The following is a 14,742-nucleotide window of genomic DNA, read 5'->3' as shown; positions in this document are numbered from 1 at the left end:
AGTTGTAAATAACCATATTAGGTCATGGATGAGTTCAAAGCACTGGAATGAAAACATGCTGTCGCAACTAAAGGTGAACATTAAGACTTTATTGGGTTGGGAATTAAGTGCTCAGAGACAGATTATATCGGCATGGCAGCTGAAGACAGAAAATTCACTAACACAAATTAGAATGAGCTGGAACATTACACTGGGGGAAAAACAACAACAACAGACAAACCAGCAGAAGAGAAGAGGAAGAGGGACAGAAACCAAAACTGAGAGAAGGTGACATGTAACAACTTGTCTCTTCATGAGGGATTGGTTGCTCTCATATGGTGTGAAGACTCAGAAGGCAAACATAGTAGACACTAGAGAAATATATGGTACAATAAACCTGCTGTCATGTAACTGAGGTCAAAAGCTGCAGTATTAAAACAAGAAACGGTGAGAGTTGATAAGTAAGAGCTGATTAGATGAATGATAATGAATGTGAGCCAGAGAACATGCCAAATCAGACAACAAAAACTTATCAGCACAAAAAAATATTTGCAAATGCAAATAATAAACAACAACTCTATCTTTTAAAGGGAGCCAAAAAAAACAACAACACTTCCCATCTTTTATTGTTAACGTCAAAGGTCATGCATCCAATCAAGTGCTGAATTTTGAAGCACATACTAGCATACTATTGGGTCATTCTGTGTCAACTCAACCAGAGGTCCCCGGCTCAAATTTTTGACTTTGTTAATATATTTTCTGTAGAAAGACAAACATAAATGGTAATCAAAGGCAAAATATTAAATGTCACAGATGTAGATTTACTGTGTAATCCACTATTTTGTCGAGGAGGGTCAAAATGAGCATTTTCACCTGAGATTTGGAGCCAAATTAGAGGAGTGTAAAAATGACTTTAGAAACATGGCAGCATCATTATTTTGTTTTTACACAGAGATTTGCAGGTCTATTAGTAAACTATGTCAATCTTTGTTTCATTATATGCCAACAGTGACAGTTCACTTCTTGTGTTTTTTTGCCTCAAGTTTGCATTTCTGTAACTCAAGAAGTATTAAAGATATATTAATATCCTTTTAGATTCTGGTTCTTTTGGCATCTTCGTTTTAAAGGCCTTTGATTGTTCAATCGCAGAGATATGGAGATCATAATGTGGCTCCATGAGTAAAATGGTAACTTGTACACAGTTTCAGTGGCCAAAAACCAAATGTGGGTCACTTTGCATACAGCTGATACTATTTTAATTTTAAAGAGGAATATCTGAAGAACAAATAATGTTGAAACTAGAAATGTATCTCATGTTTTTCGATCAACTCAACTGCATGATGTAAATATTCATTTTCCAAAGCTGCCATGCCTGTAACTCTACAAGTATTCAAGATATCTTAATATCCTTCTAGATTCTCATTCTTAATAAACGTTCCCTTTTAAATCTCCATTATCAAGGTCCTATTTCGTTCAGTCCCATAGATATGGGGATCTCAAAGCAGCTCCATGTTCAAATTGTTGACTTTTACCCATTTTCAGTGATTGAAAACCAAAAGTGATTCACTCAGCATACAGCTGATACTTACTGCATTTAAAGAGGAATGTCTGAAGAATAAATCATGTTTAAACTAGAAATGTATCTTGTTTCCCTCTATCAAAAGAATAGAGTACGGGAGAATCTCCCGTAGAAAGGTATTGTAAACATACTATGAGAAATATAGGCCTACTAGCAAAACTCTAGAGTACTTTAGTGCAAATTCATGCCACATGGTAGACGTTTTCAGGCGGATGCCAACATGGATATGGTGTGTGACATCCCCTCATCCTCAAAAATCAAGCATGTAATCAAATATTCAAGAACAAAGGGAGTCTATTTGTCAATGTAAACTCAAATATTATTCTGAATATTAGAGGTCATATTCATGGTGGTTAGTTACAACCATATGAAAACAAATAAAGCAATCAACATTATTGTCTGTTCAAAGAATAAAAATTTAAATTTAAGTGACACTTTATGATCTTATTGCACCTGTCATATTAATATTTTTTTGCATATTGTTGGACTCACACAGTAATATTCATATATTTTAATGTTTGATGTGAAGGCCATTTTTGTATGGTAAACCACTTTGGCCCCAGACACCAAGTCCTGAAGCAAAATCATGTTTAAAACCCAGCAAACATAATGCTTGAAAAACAGGTTTCCACTATCTGCTTGTAGTAAACATTTTACACCCAAACTAACCACTGGAATTAGAAACTAAACTCTGGCAGCTGGCATGTACACTGTAGAAAATTATTTTCATGATTAATCACGACATTTTTTCTTGTGTCAAATCAACTTCAATAATTAATGTGCTTCAGATAACATACTATTTTGAGTTTCTGTTGCCTTCATTGTATTAAGTTTAATGTACTCAAAATGTTAAGGCAACCAGGTAACTTACTCTTTTTAATTTAAACCAACAATTCTTTTTTACAGTGTAGGCAATATTAGACAACTGAGATTCACACTTTACACAACACACATATTTGCTACAATAAGTCAGCTCTGGTTTGGGGATTTACCATAAAGCCTAAAAGGAAACAAAATCTCAAGCTCTTAACAGACTAATGTCACATTGTTTGGGTTAACATAGCCTATAAAATGATAAGGAAGCACCTTCTGATGCTCATATGACAATGATTATATAAATTTTACATCGATCTTAAATACATCTAGCTCATTTTCATCATAAAGGAGTCTGAAGTAAGATAAACAACCATATGACGAGTTTATAATAAAGACACAATGCATGTCTAACTTTTTTTTAATCTACAAACACGCTTTTCAGGCGCGCTTCATGAAGCAAATCTCTTTGTTGCCTTGAAATAATGACAACAATCTTTTCATAGTCAGAAACTATCAACTTACCAAGAGCAATAAACAAAATCACAGGACGGAGGAGTCCCGTTCCTTTATCCATTTTGTGAAGGCGCGTGATTTTCCCACGGGATCGCCTTTGTCATTCAAAGTGTGAAATCCTCCTGTGAGCGCGCGGTGAAAGAGTCTCTCCCGGCACGAAAGTTGAATTAAGTTTTGCGAGAGTCGCGCGGTTTATTCCTTCAGCGCTGGGACTAGATCTGCGCGTGCTGCATGATAAAACTCAGGACATAGGGCTGGATTGGCACAGTCGTGTCCGGAAGTGAGTGTGTGTGAGTCAGCATGTGTGTGTGTGGATATGTTCTCTGTGTTGGAAGAGGGAGGGGACACGGCCGTGCCGTTCGCCGCAGGTGAAGTTCCGCCGCACCCGGTACTGACTGAGCCGCGCTGAGTCGTGACAGTGCAGGCAAAATTCAGGCGCTAATTATCTCCCAGAATAACTCCAAGAGTCCAGAGAGACCCACGAACCACCCACTTCTCCTCACATGTTCCCAGAACGGTGCAGAATGAATCATTTATGGCGAGAAATAGTCCTCATTAGTCTATCTGTCCTTTCATCTCCGAGAGAAAGTCGTTGTAGGAGATCTGCTCTTCTCTTCGTACATAAACCTGCATGAATACATGATCCATGCATTGATACAGTGTAGGAACACAACCATTCATTCATTTAAACAAATTGATTTTGGGGGGTTATGACATTTTTAGTAGAAAGGTGAGTTATGCTGTGAAATGAAATTATATTCTGCAGTGTTTCCGGGTCACTAATCGAATGTAGAATTGATCATGTGAACTGCAGAGACATCAGATTGTCTTGCTTCTACAGAAAATAGACATTTTCATGAGCGATCTCAGGATTTTGGACCCCATTGTGAATGTAAATTAATATCTGCATATTAGTTTTATCTTGAAAAGGGATTACTCTTTTCTGTAATTTAATTACAGATACTTCAGATGTAATTGCATTACAGACTATCCAAGAATTCGATATAAAACACTAAATTTAACATCAGATGTAATGTTAAAAAGTAATGTAACCTTCTCCCTTTACACAGTTTGCTCAGTTCAAGGATAATTTATGTAATTGTATATATTGTTTATTTGAAAGAATCAGAAGTGCAGTTTCATGTCTGTCCTTGTGTTGTTCAACTGCTGGAGGTCGGTGTGGGATTTAGAAAGTAATTCGTAATAGGTAATCTAATAATGTTTAAAGAGAGCAATTAGTAATCTAATAACACTTTTGAAGATGTAATTAGTAGCTATAATTAATTTATATTTTTAGAGTATCATACCCAACACTGTGTTTATATACAAACACAATCTCATGACAGTTCATAACTATTTTATGTTTTGATGAACTGGTGGCTACTTAATTCATACAATCTCATTTGTATGTTTTTGTACAATCTGCTTGCGCCCCTGTGACGAGTTGGGGCGGACCTATATGATTACTTTTGTCTAATAATCAACAAATTCATACGAAAAATGTCATCTCGTGATATTTACGTTTTCCTACTGGATCAGGTTGTATAAACTCATGCATTTTAAATGCTTGTGTACATACAGTCAGACATACTTTACTAAAAGATTAAACCGTGTGTTTGTTTGTGTGAATGTGAACGATCTGGGCAGAGGTCAGGTGTTGAGGTGAGTGGGTTCAGGCTCAAAGGTCAGTGTACCTTTTGGTGAAGCCAAAGTGATTAACACTGACACGAGTCATTGTGTGAGCTACTATTTTTACTTGATGCAGAGCATATGGTTGTTGGCTCAGGACCTCAGTCAGGCTGCAGTGACCTACTCCTGTGACACACACACACACACACACACAGAGCATGAACATAAAGTCAAAATTCGTTAAGCTTTCCCTTTCACAGTTCCATCAGACCATCATTGTGAACGGCTCCTCCCAGTTTTAGAGCTTTCAGAACAAACACAACACACCCTTCAGACATGCCTACATAACAAAAGAGCAGCTAGCTGGATTTACTGCACCAGCACAACCCAGATTATCATATGCAAACAAGGACACTACAGTGACTAATGACAGTGATCTGTCAATCAAACACACAATGTGTCACCAACACTGAATGTGATCTAATAAATGCATTTGGAAAATTGACCACTTTTTGTACTCATTTCAAACCTAAATAGAGATCAACTTGTCCCTGCATTCAGTTGTGCCATTATTAATGTCCTGCTATAACAGAATCCAACAAGATTAGAGTTATTTTCTTCTCCCTCAATCTGATCAAAATGTGTTCCAGGATATGCTTGCTCACATCTGCAAGCTTGATGCACTCGATATCTTTGTTGACACCTACTGTGATTTCACAACACGAGCGTCATGCTGATGCAGATGATGTTTGCAAAATAAAATATAACACCTTTGTGTTGAAGAAGGAACAGAGAAAGAGAAAGTAGAGAAATATCTGTCAAATGCTAGTCCAACATCCAACAAAGATTGATCAAAAGCTCCCTCTAGTGGTGATAACCTGTAAGTACAGAGTTGAGCCTCAACTTGAATCTGTCCAGTGTTGAGGAACTTGTCAGGCTACAAGCTGCTCATAATTTAAATAGTGGAACAACAGTAAATCTACCCTATAGCAAAGATAGTTAGCTATATTACAAGTTACTATATTAAAAGTAGCTAACAAACATATCTGCTATACATATATGTATATGTAACTAGTAGTATACAGTATATATCAGTAATTTGTTTTAAATTAATAAATTTCAGCAAGGATGCATTCAATTGTTCAAAAGTGAAAGTAAAGTCATTTATGATGTTACAAAAGAAGTCCACACACTCACAAATAAACGCCCTCATAAACGCTGCTGGGAATAAGTGAAGATAAATAAATAATGAAATCATTTTATGACTTAAGAGATACTGGGGTGCTCTATTTTGCATGCTTCATGCACAATTCATACACACACATTAGTGTAATACTGTATACATGATAGTTTTTCTATCAGTGAGTGCTGTGTGTATAGTCCTACACTATTATTTAAAAAAAAACTGTGATAAATAGCATGGATTATGGGATGCTGGCAAAGGGGTCCCTACACACTGTCTTTGCATAGGGACATGTGACGCTTGATCGCGAAATCTCCACCGGTTTTCAACATTGCTCAGTAAGGCTGCTGTTACATTTGTACTTTTAAATGAAAATAAAATAATGAAATAAATTACTGGTAATAATAATTATATAATAATAATAATACATTTAATCTTGGCTGATTATTTATCATAATAAGTGCTTAATGTTCCAGCTATTTGATTACTTTTTGACTATTTTATGTGCCTACATAAAGTCCTGGGACAGTTAAAATGATTAATTATTGCAGGTTTGAATAGAGAGGTCAGTGTTTATATTCCTTGTGTCTAGGATGTAAAATTAAGTAGATGCAGTGTCAGTAAAGACGTTCATAATATGGACACGCTTTGGTCTATAATTCAGAACAAATTCAAAAAGACATTGTAGTTATTACAGCGAAAAAGTCAATTTGTGGCAACTTTATAGGGTTCGTTATCCAGAAAGAGTTTTTTGTTTGTTTGTTTGTTTGTTCTAAACATGGAATTTAGGCTAATTATTGGGGTTGAAAATGTGGTTCATGGCATCATAATATCTATACACTTTAAAAATATTAGGCTAGAATGGCTATTTAAGTCTGAATTGTCCTTGTTTTTAACCAGCCTCAGATATGGGGGTTAGGAGAGACAGTTCAGTAGCTTCATGGTGAATTTGATCACTTTTTCATATGGCGCGCATCAGCGAGGGAGACCAGAAAGAAAAACTTCTGTTCTTAACTTGTTGCTTGTACTTTTTTCATATGCACTGCTTTAATTGTACACAGCAACTCTGCAATTCATTTGCCAATACAAATGTAAAATGTCAGTAGAATAAGATTCTGTATTCCTCATTTTACAAAAAAATTGCACAGAGAATAAACACCTGTAATAAATAAAAAGGCTACTGCACCGAGATATATCATAAATATGCAGTAAATAAATTCAGCCAAAAATGATTTGTTTGATTTACAGATCTGTTTTGAAATTTGTTGTTTTTCTTCCATTGCTTTATCATTTATGTATTGGTTATCAGTCATTCATGAGTGATTCACAAAACCAAACGCTTGACCAATCTGCTGTTTCATTAACATGAAGAAGAATAAAATAAAGACCAACATCAGTTTAGAGCAAATATTTACAATGTTGTTATGATTAAAGGGATAGTTCACCCCAAAAATTCAAATTCTGTCTTCATTTGCTCACCCTCAAGTAGATCCAAGCCTGTATGAGTTTCTTTGTTCTATCATTGATTACCATAGTATTTTATTTTTCCTACTATGGTAGTAAAAGGGGGGCGAGATCTGTTTGGTTACTGACATTCTTCCAAATATCTTCCTTTGATTTCAGCAGAACAAATAAACTCATACAGGCTTGGAACTACTTGAGGGGGAGTAAATGATGATTTAAAAATGAACACAGCCTAATACTAATAAAAATTACAGACAATGAATAAAAAATATATTTTTTGAATAAATAAATGTACATTTCAAATGAACTATGTTGGCTTCAGGCTAAACATTAAACCAGGACTTGAACTCAGATCTCTTAAAGCACAGTTGTAGCATGTGTTGTTACGCTGTCTGCTATGCTATTGTCTCAACACTGTTATTACTATAGGGAAGACTTCACTATCACTCCTAATACCCAATACAAATGTGTAGCCTACATAATTTACATTTTTAAAAGAAGAATAAAATAACATAATACATAGGCCTATTAAGAAATATTTTTAAAAATAAAATACAGGGTATTAGTACTGCATTAAAGCGCAGTCTATGAAAAAGTAAACACAATTTTGACATTAACTGTACTGTTTGCATTCATTCTAAACAGAAAATGCTTACATTCATGTGATTGTGATTTTTAAAAATCTTATTGATAGTATTTTTTACTATCTCCACATGGCACGGTTTTCTGCTACTCACAAAAATGAGCTGTAATACGTCCACTCCATAACATGTGAAAATATATGGTTATAGCACCACTTAGCGGTCAAGAGCAGAAATTAACTTCCTGCCGCAACGCGACAGTACCCGTCCCGCGGTGACAAAAAATGCATTCTGGTCAGTTCTTCACAATATGTGACAAAAGAAGTATGCTCAAATTCACAGCTGTCATAAAAGAGTTGGCAAAAAGTATTCGGATAGACACTTTACTATCCCAGGAGGTCACGGGAGAGGATTTGTGAATGGTGGTGAAGCTTTGTAACTGACGTCAGTAGGTGTCACGGGTAGTCTGTAGTAAATCAAACAAAGACAATATGTGACGAAGAATGATAGAACAAAGAGATCTTTAATGAACACAGAGTAACACTACAACTTAACCCTTAACGACGCAAAAAAAATGAACAGAGAAAATGGAGCATGTCCCAGAGCAGAGTCACGATGAGGGCCCATGGTGGTACCAATAGAGGGTGGAACCAGGAGCCCGACTGACAGAGTTAAAGTCAGGAACAGTGGGGACCACGACTAAGGTGGAGACATGAGCTTGGCTTGGCGGACCAAAGTTGGCGCGACTGAGAACAATTGGGGAACCAGACAGAAGGAGGAGCCTGGCAGAGCCAGAGGGGTGGAGGATCAATGCAAAGCCAGAGATCTGGAAGTCTGAAGAAGAGTCAGAGCGATGACTGGCAAAGGAGGAGCCAGAGGGACAAGGAAGCTTGGCAGAGCCCGAGGGATGACAGACCCTGTTGGAGACAAGGGATCGTGGAGCCAAGATAGAGCCAATGGGATGGAGGGCCAAGGTAGAGACCTGGGCTTGGAGGCCCGAGATGAAGCTGAAGGATCCGCAGCCATAGGTGGAGCTAATGACTGTGAAGACCACAGAGGATATGAGCAGCAGAGCAGAACCACTGATGGAGGAGCCGAAGAGTTGAAGGGAGACAGTGGAGGTGAAGTCAAGGACCTGGATGGCTTTGACAGAGGAGGAGTGAGAGGGAGGCTTGGACAAAGGAGACTTAGAGTTAGGTAGAACCACTGGTGACAAAAGCCCTATTCGGATGGGATTAGTTTTAAATGGAGAGGTGGAGTAATGTAATTTTACCACAGGACATCTGTAATGTTATATATGGCCAATTCGCACGGGATAAGACATCTCAGTGAAACTAGCAGAAGTCGGAGGGATAACTCGATTTACACACCGCCATCACCTCCCTGTCGTCATGTGGGAATACGTTGCTTCCTGATACCATGTGCACAAACATAATCTAAATATATAAACTATAAATAACAGTTAGGTCCGGTCGATTTATTAATTAAATTCTGATTGGATTATGATGGTAATAGGCACTTAGCTTCTTTTAGACAATTGCTTCAATCTTCTTTTTGCTCTGAATGGTATGTAGAAAATACTTGAGGTTTGCCACAGACTTGTCCCGTCACCTACAACACAAATGAATGTTTCTTCAAGTGCTTCCATGCTTGAAAAATGCGCAGAAAACTATTTTAAAACAGGAAATGATGGAATTTTACCGTACATATTTACAGCAGGTCTATTCGAACGGGATTAGTATTACCTGAGGTCATTTTTCCGGACCTTTTTACAGAAAAAGTCACTGTAATCTTTACTGATATTGTCCGTAATGATTACTGCGATGGCACATTCAGACGGGACGATAACCACTGAGAAGCTCTGGTAATAATTACTTTACTCCCTTCTCCCCAGGTAAAACTAATCCCGTCCAAATAGGGCTAAAGACAAATTGGAGCTGGGCTTAACCAGCAGAGATGAAGATAACTTGTTTTGACTGGACTAAACCAGCAAAGACAAAGACAACTTGGGCCTGAGCTGAACCAGCAGAGATGAAGACGCCCCCCTATACCATCACTCAGGTCCTGATACCATGTGTAAACTGAACCTCTGTATCATGATTTCTTTGTTTCTCTCTTATTGTTCTAAATTGGTCATGAACTGTCATCTATATGATTGAGATGTCCAGGGTGCTCTTGTTCTACATTTTGTAAAATATACAGGCCATTCTTGACGACTTATCCTCAGTCATCTCTTCACGTTCTCTGTCAAACAGGAATGTGGAAACCTGCCACAAACTGCAGCAATGACATCTTAACCGCCATACTGTGATCTCAGAGTGCAGAACTGTTTATTATTTTATTTATCTAGTTAATAAGTTTACTCTTTATTAGTTTGTGCCTAGAGATGAAAATACCTTATTTATGTTTTTGTTTTTGAACACAACTAGACTGAACGAGTGTGAGAGTTTCACTTCAGACATCAAGAGCAAAGAAATCCAAACGAAATAGGTCAATGCACCTGTGCATCAAGCAATACTTTCACTGTTTAGAATGTTTGTAACTCAGAATCACATGCAAGTCATGCTTCAAACTATCCAGCTTATTCTTATTAGCTTTACTATTAGCTACATAGATAAGAAAACAAAGTTTTAAAGAATGAAGAAACATGCAAAAACACTTAGAAAGATGAATATTCATGAGATAATTTTACTCATTTAGAAAGTTGTGGAAATATGATACCAGCATGTTCCATTTACCTCTTACATAACCAGGTTAACCTTGTGACTGCGAAAAAGCCGCATCCTACTCACTTTTCAGTTGGATTCCAGACTTATGCAATAATGTGTTTATTCATTTGACTGTTCTCTTGTCATGTGGAGCTCACAATGGAAAATTCAAATACATTTTCACGAGAGATCAATGCGGTAGACAGATGAAAGCACAAATACCCACATATTCACACGTTCAAACCAAATGTCAGAATCGCATTGACACCTACCACATGTGGGAAACCTTAGTGTAACTCAGGCTTTGGTTTAACGTTAAACTTTAACTTGCTATTTAATCTGTGAGATAAAGGAATCAAGGTCACAGTTTTCATAAAGTGAGACCCCTTTCTGAATATAAAATGTACACTGCAAAAAATGCTGTTCTTACTTATAGTTTTTGTCTTGTTTCCAGTCCAAATATCTAAAAATTCTTAGATCAAGAAGCATTTTCTAGACAAGTAAATATTATTTTCTTGTTTTCAGGAAAAATAAGTCAAAATTAAGAGTTTTTCCTTAAAACAAGCAAAATAATCAGCCAATGGGGTAAGCAAAATAATCTTATTTCAAACTGAAAACAAGATTATATAGCTTATTTTTGGTTTGAAATAAGATTATTTCTCTTAATTTTGACTTATTTTTCCTGAAAACAAGAAAATAATTTTTACTTGTCAAGAAAATGCTTCTTGATTTAAGATATTTTGGCTAGAAACAAGACAAAAACTCTAAGTAAGAACAGCATTTTTTGCAGTGTACATTTTAAGAAACTTTGCTAACTTGTGATTTGTTGTTGTTCAGTTGTGTAGCTTGAGGCTACTGAACAGTGAGTAAGGTTTCATGAACAGTAAGTGTACTGAACTGAGTGAGAGATCTGTGTAATGCTGTTTTCTGAAGCAGATCTTGCGACCACAATTCAGTGACATCAGTTAAAACAGGAAAAGTGCAAAAGTCTGTTGTGCTTGCATGTACAAAGGTGGTCTCGGTGAGCACAATCAGAAAATGTCACACAGATCCTCATATAATCAACGGAAATGACCTAGATTCAATGAGTTGCATATATTTACAAAGCATTTAAGGAACTAGAAATATTGTTTGTTCAGAATTAAATTTGAGATATGTAAAACAACGTCATATAAACTCAAACTTACCCAAACAAACGTACAGACCGATCACACAGAGCCAAGCAAATTGGCACTAATCAATCATACTTTTTAAAAGCATCACATCTTGACAAAGAAGCTTTTCAGGCTTCCATCTGTGCTACTTCATTGTTTTGATGAAGTTACAGTTATTATAAATTGTTGAAAGTTGTAATAATAAAGAATGAGTTGATGTGTCCAAACTTTTGACTGGTGCATTATCATCAATTCTAAAACATATAAACTATATTTCATTCAGCATTGGGGTTGTTCTCTCATTGGGGTTCAACAGCAGGACCTTGAGGGCCGGGCAGGGGCGGAAGAGGACGCTGGCTTTTGGAAGGCCTTTGAGATTCGCTTCTCTGCATGTACGGCTCATCAGGCTGATTTGCGTGATCTGGCATTAGAGAGACGAGTCGAAACTCTGCTTCCTCTGCAGAACAGACAGATACAGCAGAATGTGAAACAATTGGTTTAAGAATGTTCAGAAACACACCCACACTGAATGACATTATTACCTCAATCAGACCTATGTCTGCTTTCTCAAAACAGTTCACTGGGAACTTATACCTTTTGCCTTCCTCTTGCTTCGGCTGCAGCAGCGGCACACACAGACTAGGCAGATGATGAAGAGTATGAGAAGGAAACTTGCTCCTCCAGACAGGATCACCAGCATCCACCAGAAATCAAAGCCAAATAGTAATTTCTTTTCAGTCACATCTAATTAAGGATCAAATACAAACAAACAAAAAACATTATAATTACCACCATTTATCATTTCAGCAACTGCAAAAAGATGCAAAAACACAATTTCTCTTTCTGCACAAACTTAAACATAAACAGGACAGTAAGCAGGTCTGAATCACGACAGAAAAACCTGAAAGAGTTTACTGTAATGATCGTCTGTCTGTACATCAACCCACTTATTACACAGCTGCTTACCAACTAAATGGACATGAAATATTGATCTGAGCTGAAATGATTTTAATACATGAGAAGATTATGATTTGAGAGAGATAAAACTATGACAGCGACATAGAAAACCAATTGTCTGTGTTTAGCATCATTATACCAAAATATTTATTCACAGAATTTTGTGATTGACCAAACAGAATAAAGTATTCCACATTGCTGAAATATGTTTTATGTAAATGTAATATATGATCTCTTTTTTTTTCTTTTTACAAAATAACATTTTAACAATAATGATATAATTTAAATTGACAAATATTCAAGGTTAATAAAAGCAGCTTCATGACATATATTCCTCAAAGGCAGCTCTGTGGCAGGAAACATGATCATGAGGAACTTTGTGATAGAAATAGACATTTACCGTCATTTTTATTTTCGTTGTTGCTTTTCTCTTTTTTTTTTCTGTTCTTATCTTCATTTGTTGCATGTACACCTTTAAATGGATTATAAAAATATTCTTAGAGTCAACATCGTAAACCAATGTTGTCATGCATGAGAATATAACATGTAGAATGATTTCTTCAGATATATGAACCTGTGTCAGAGCACACCGGCTGAACATCTTTTGCTGTCTTTTTGCTGATCATGTTGCTGAGTGTGCATGAGAACTTATCTCCAGATTTGAGCTCAGACGAGCTGACGTGTAAAACGGCATGTGTCGTCTTTGACTCCTCTCCATTTTTCGTCCAGGACACAAAAACCTCAGTGCTATTCGAAGGAATGCAAGTCAGATTGACTCCTTCTTCTACACACTGGACTCTGACTGAAGGTTCAGGCACCGGCTCTGAAACACACACAACAACAGCAAGTCTTAATGCTGAGACACTCTTGGTCCTGCTTTGAAAAGGCAAAAACAGAGGAAAGAAATGACAAGCTTGTACATACCTTGTACACAGAGATGTGCTTCTGTTTTCTTTATTAACTTTCCACTCTCTAGATTAAAAACTTCGGCTTTGTACTCCCCAGATTTGCTCTTCTGTATGTTCTCCAGTATCAGGGATCCATAGCGGTCAATGCTGAGATCTTGTATCTTAACATTTGAGCCCTTTTTTAAATACACCCTGCTTTCATTATGTGTCCAGATCAAGTGGCTGTTCTGTGGTAATTCTTCATCACCCAGTTGAATCACAACTTTCTCACCCACTGCTTTGTAGATACATGAAGATACAGATTTACCTAAAAAAATAAAGTGGTATTAAAAGTTTGAGCAAAAGGATCAATAACACAGTGAGAAATGCTGCTGTTTCGTATCGAGCAGTCGTGACTTTTCACTATTGCTGACATGACCTGATTTAACACAGACACACGCGAGAGAAAAGATGATATCTTAAAACACTTTTGCTCAAAGCAATGGGTCTTACATGGGAAACACATGACTGAGTAATAAATATTCATATGAAACCATATAGATTGCTATGAAATGTGAATTGTTTTTAATTGTAAGTAATAAAAGTAGAAAGCAGAAAAGTTTAGGTTTTTATTCCACAACTTTGAGGACTGAAAAATGAAACTAAAATTCAATCCAAAACCAAAAACCACACAAATAATTTCTTATTCGGTGTAGAAATAATTCACTATGAAGAAAATTTGTGTATAATCAGACATGTGGCATTATAGAGAAAATATATATAGCTGATCAATAACTTACCAGAGGAGAAGATGAAGATTAAACTGAAGAGGAGAATGAATGTCATGTTTTGCAGCATTTTCACACAGGTCTCTGAGTGAGCTGCTGTGTTTTAAGATGTCAGGCTCTCAGTGGTCTAGTTTCCTGTGTGCGCGTCTCTGGGAGCGTGTGCGGGTAACGCTGAGCTCCAGCGCTGACGGTAATTCAGAGGAGATTATAATGAGATCTGAATTTCATTCTTATTGTGTATGTTGAGACAAAATAGTATAGAAAATTAAATCTGTTCATATTTTGGTCCATATGAGGAACACAGCTTATAGATCATACTAAATGAAGTGTTTTGAAAAAATAAAAATGCAGAAAGTTGTCTTTGATGGGTTTAGAAGTAGGGTTAGTGTAGGGGGAGAAAATATACAATTTATACAGTATAAAAATCATTATGTCGATGAAAAGTCTATGTGTGTGTGTGTAAGAGAGAGAGAAAGAGAGAGTGCTAAAAGTTCACCCAAAGAT

At 36.6% G+C, this 14,742-nt stretch overlaps 2 protein-coding genes across 2 annotated transcripts in view; both read right to left on the bottom strand.

Moving 5' to 3' along the window:
- Nucleotides 1-3,368, bottom strand: part of LOC137036142 (prostaglandin F2 receptor negative regulator-like) — a 42,703-nt gene extending 39,335 nt beyond the window's left edge. Inside the window, exon 1 of the mRNA XM_067410160.1 lies at nt 2,897-3,368. Within this exon, the coding sequence (XP_067266261.1) occupies nt 2,897-2,948 (52 nt within the window). The 5' untranslated portion in view covers nt 2,949-3,368. The remainder of the gene's footprint in view (nt 1-2,896) is intronic.
- A 7,901-nt stretch (nt 3,369-11,269) lies between these two features.
- Nucleotides 11,270-14,369, bottom strand: LOC137036143 (T-cell surface antigen CD2-like). Its single transcript, XM_067410161.1, has 6 exons — nt 14,251-14,369; nt 13,488-13,778; nt 13,138-13,386; nt 12,964-13,035; nt 12,201-12,350; nt 11,270-12,063 (listed from the first exon to the last, which is right to left on the bottom strand). Exons 1-6 carry the CDS (start codon nt 14,306-14,308, stop codon nt 11,906-11,908), a joined length of 978 nt encoding a protein of 325 aa, XP_067266262.1. The 5' UTR covers nt 14,309-14,369; the 3' UTR covers nt 11,270-11,905.
- Between the last annotated feature and the right edge of the window lie 373 nt (nt 14,370-14,742).

The sequence above is a fragment of the Chanodichthys erythropterus genome, chromosome 14, assembly GCF_024489055.1.
Source record: "Chanodichthys erythropterus isolate Z2021 chromosome 14, ASM2448905v1, whole genome shotgun sequence".
NCBI classification, from domain to species: Eukaryota; Metazoa; Chordata; class Actinopteri; order Cypriniformes; family Xenocyprididae; genus Chanodichthys; species Chanodichthys erythropterus.
This window is presented reverse-complemented; position numbering and strand designations above follow the sequence as displayed.

What these genes read in the sequence shown, in the direction of transcription:
- LOC137036143 (XM_067410161.1), bottom strand. Translation starts at nt 14,308, where the DNA reads ATGCTGCAAAACATGACATTCATTCTCCTCTTCAGTTTAATCTTCATC. An exon ending in GCCGGTGTGCTCTGACACAG is followed by an intron (nt 13,036 to 13,137) that starts GTTCATATATCT and finishes ATCCATTTAAAG; the next exon opens with GTGTACATGCAACAAATGAA. An exon ending in AAGCAAGAGGAAGGCAAAAG is followed by an intron (nt 12,064 to 12,200) that starts GTATAAGTTCCC and finishes TCTGTTCTGCAG; the next exon opens with AGGAAGCAGAGTTTCGACTC.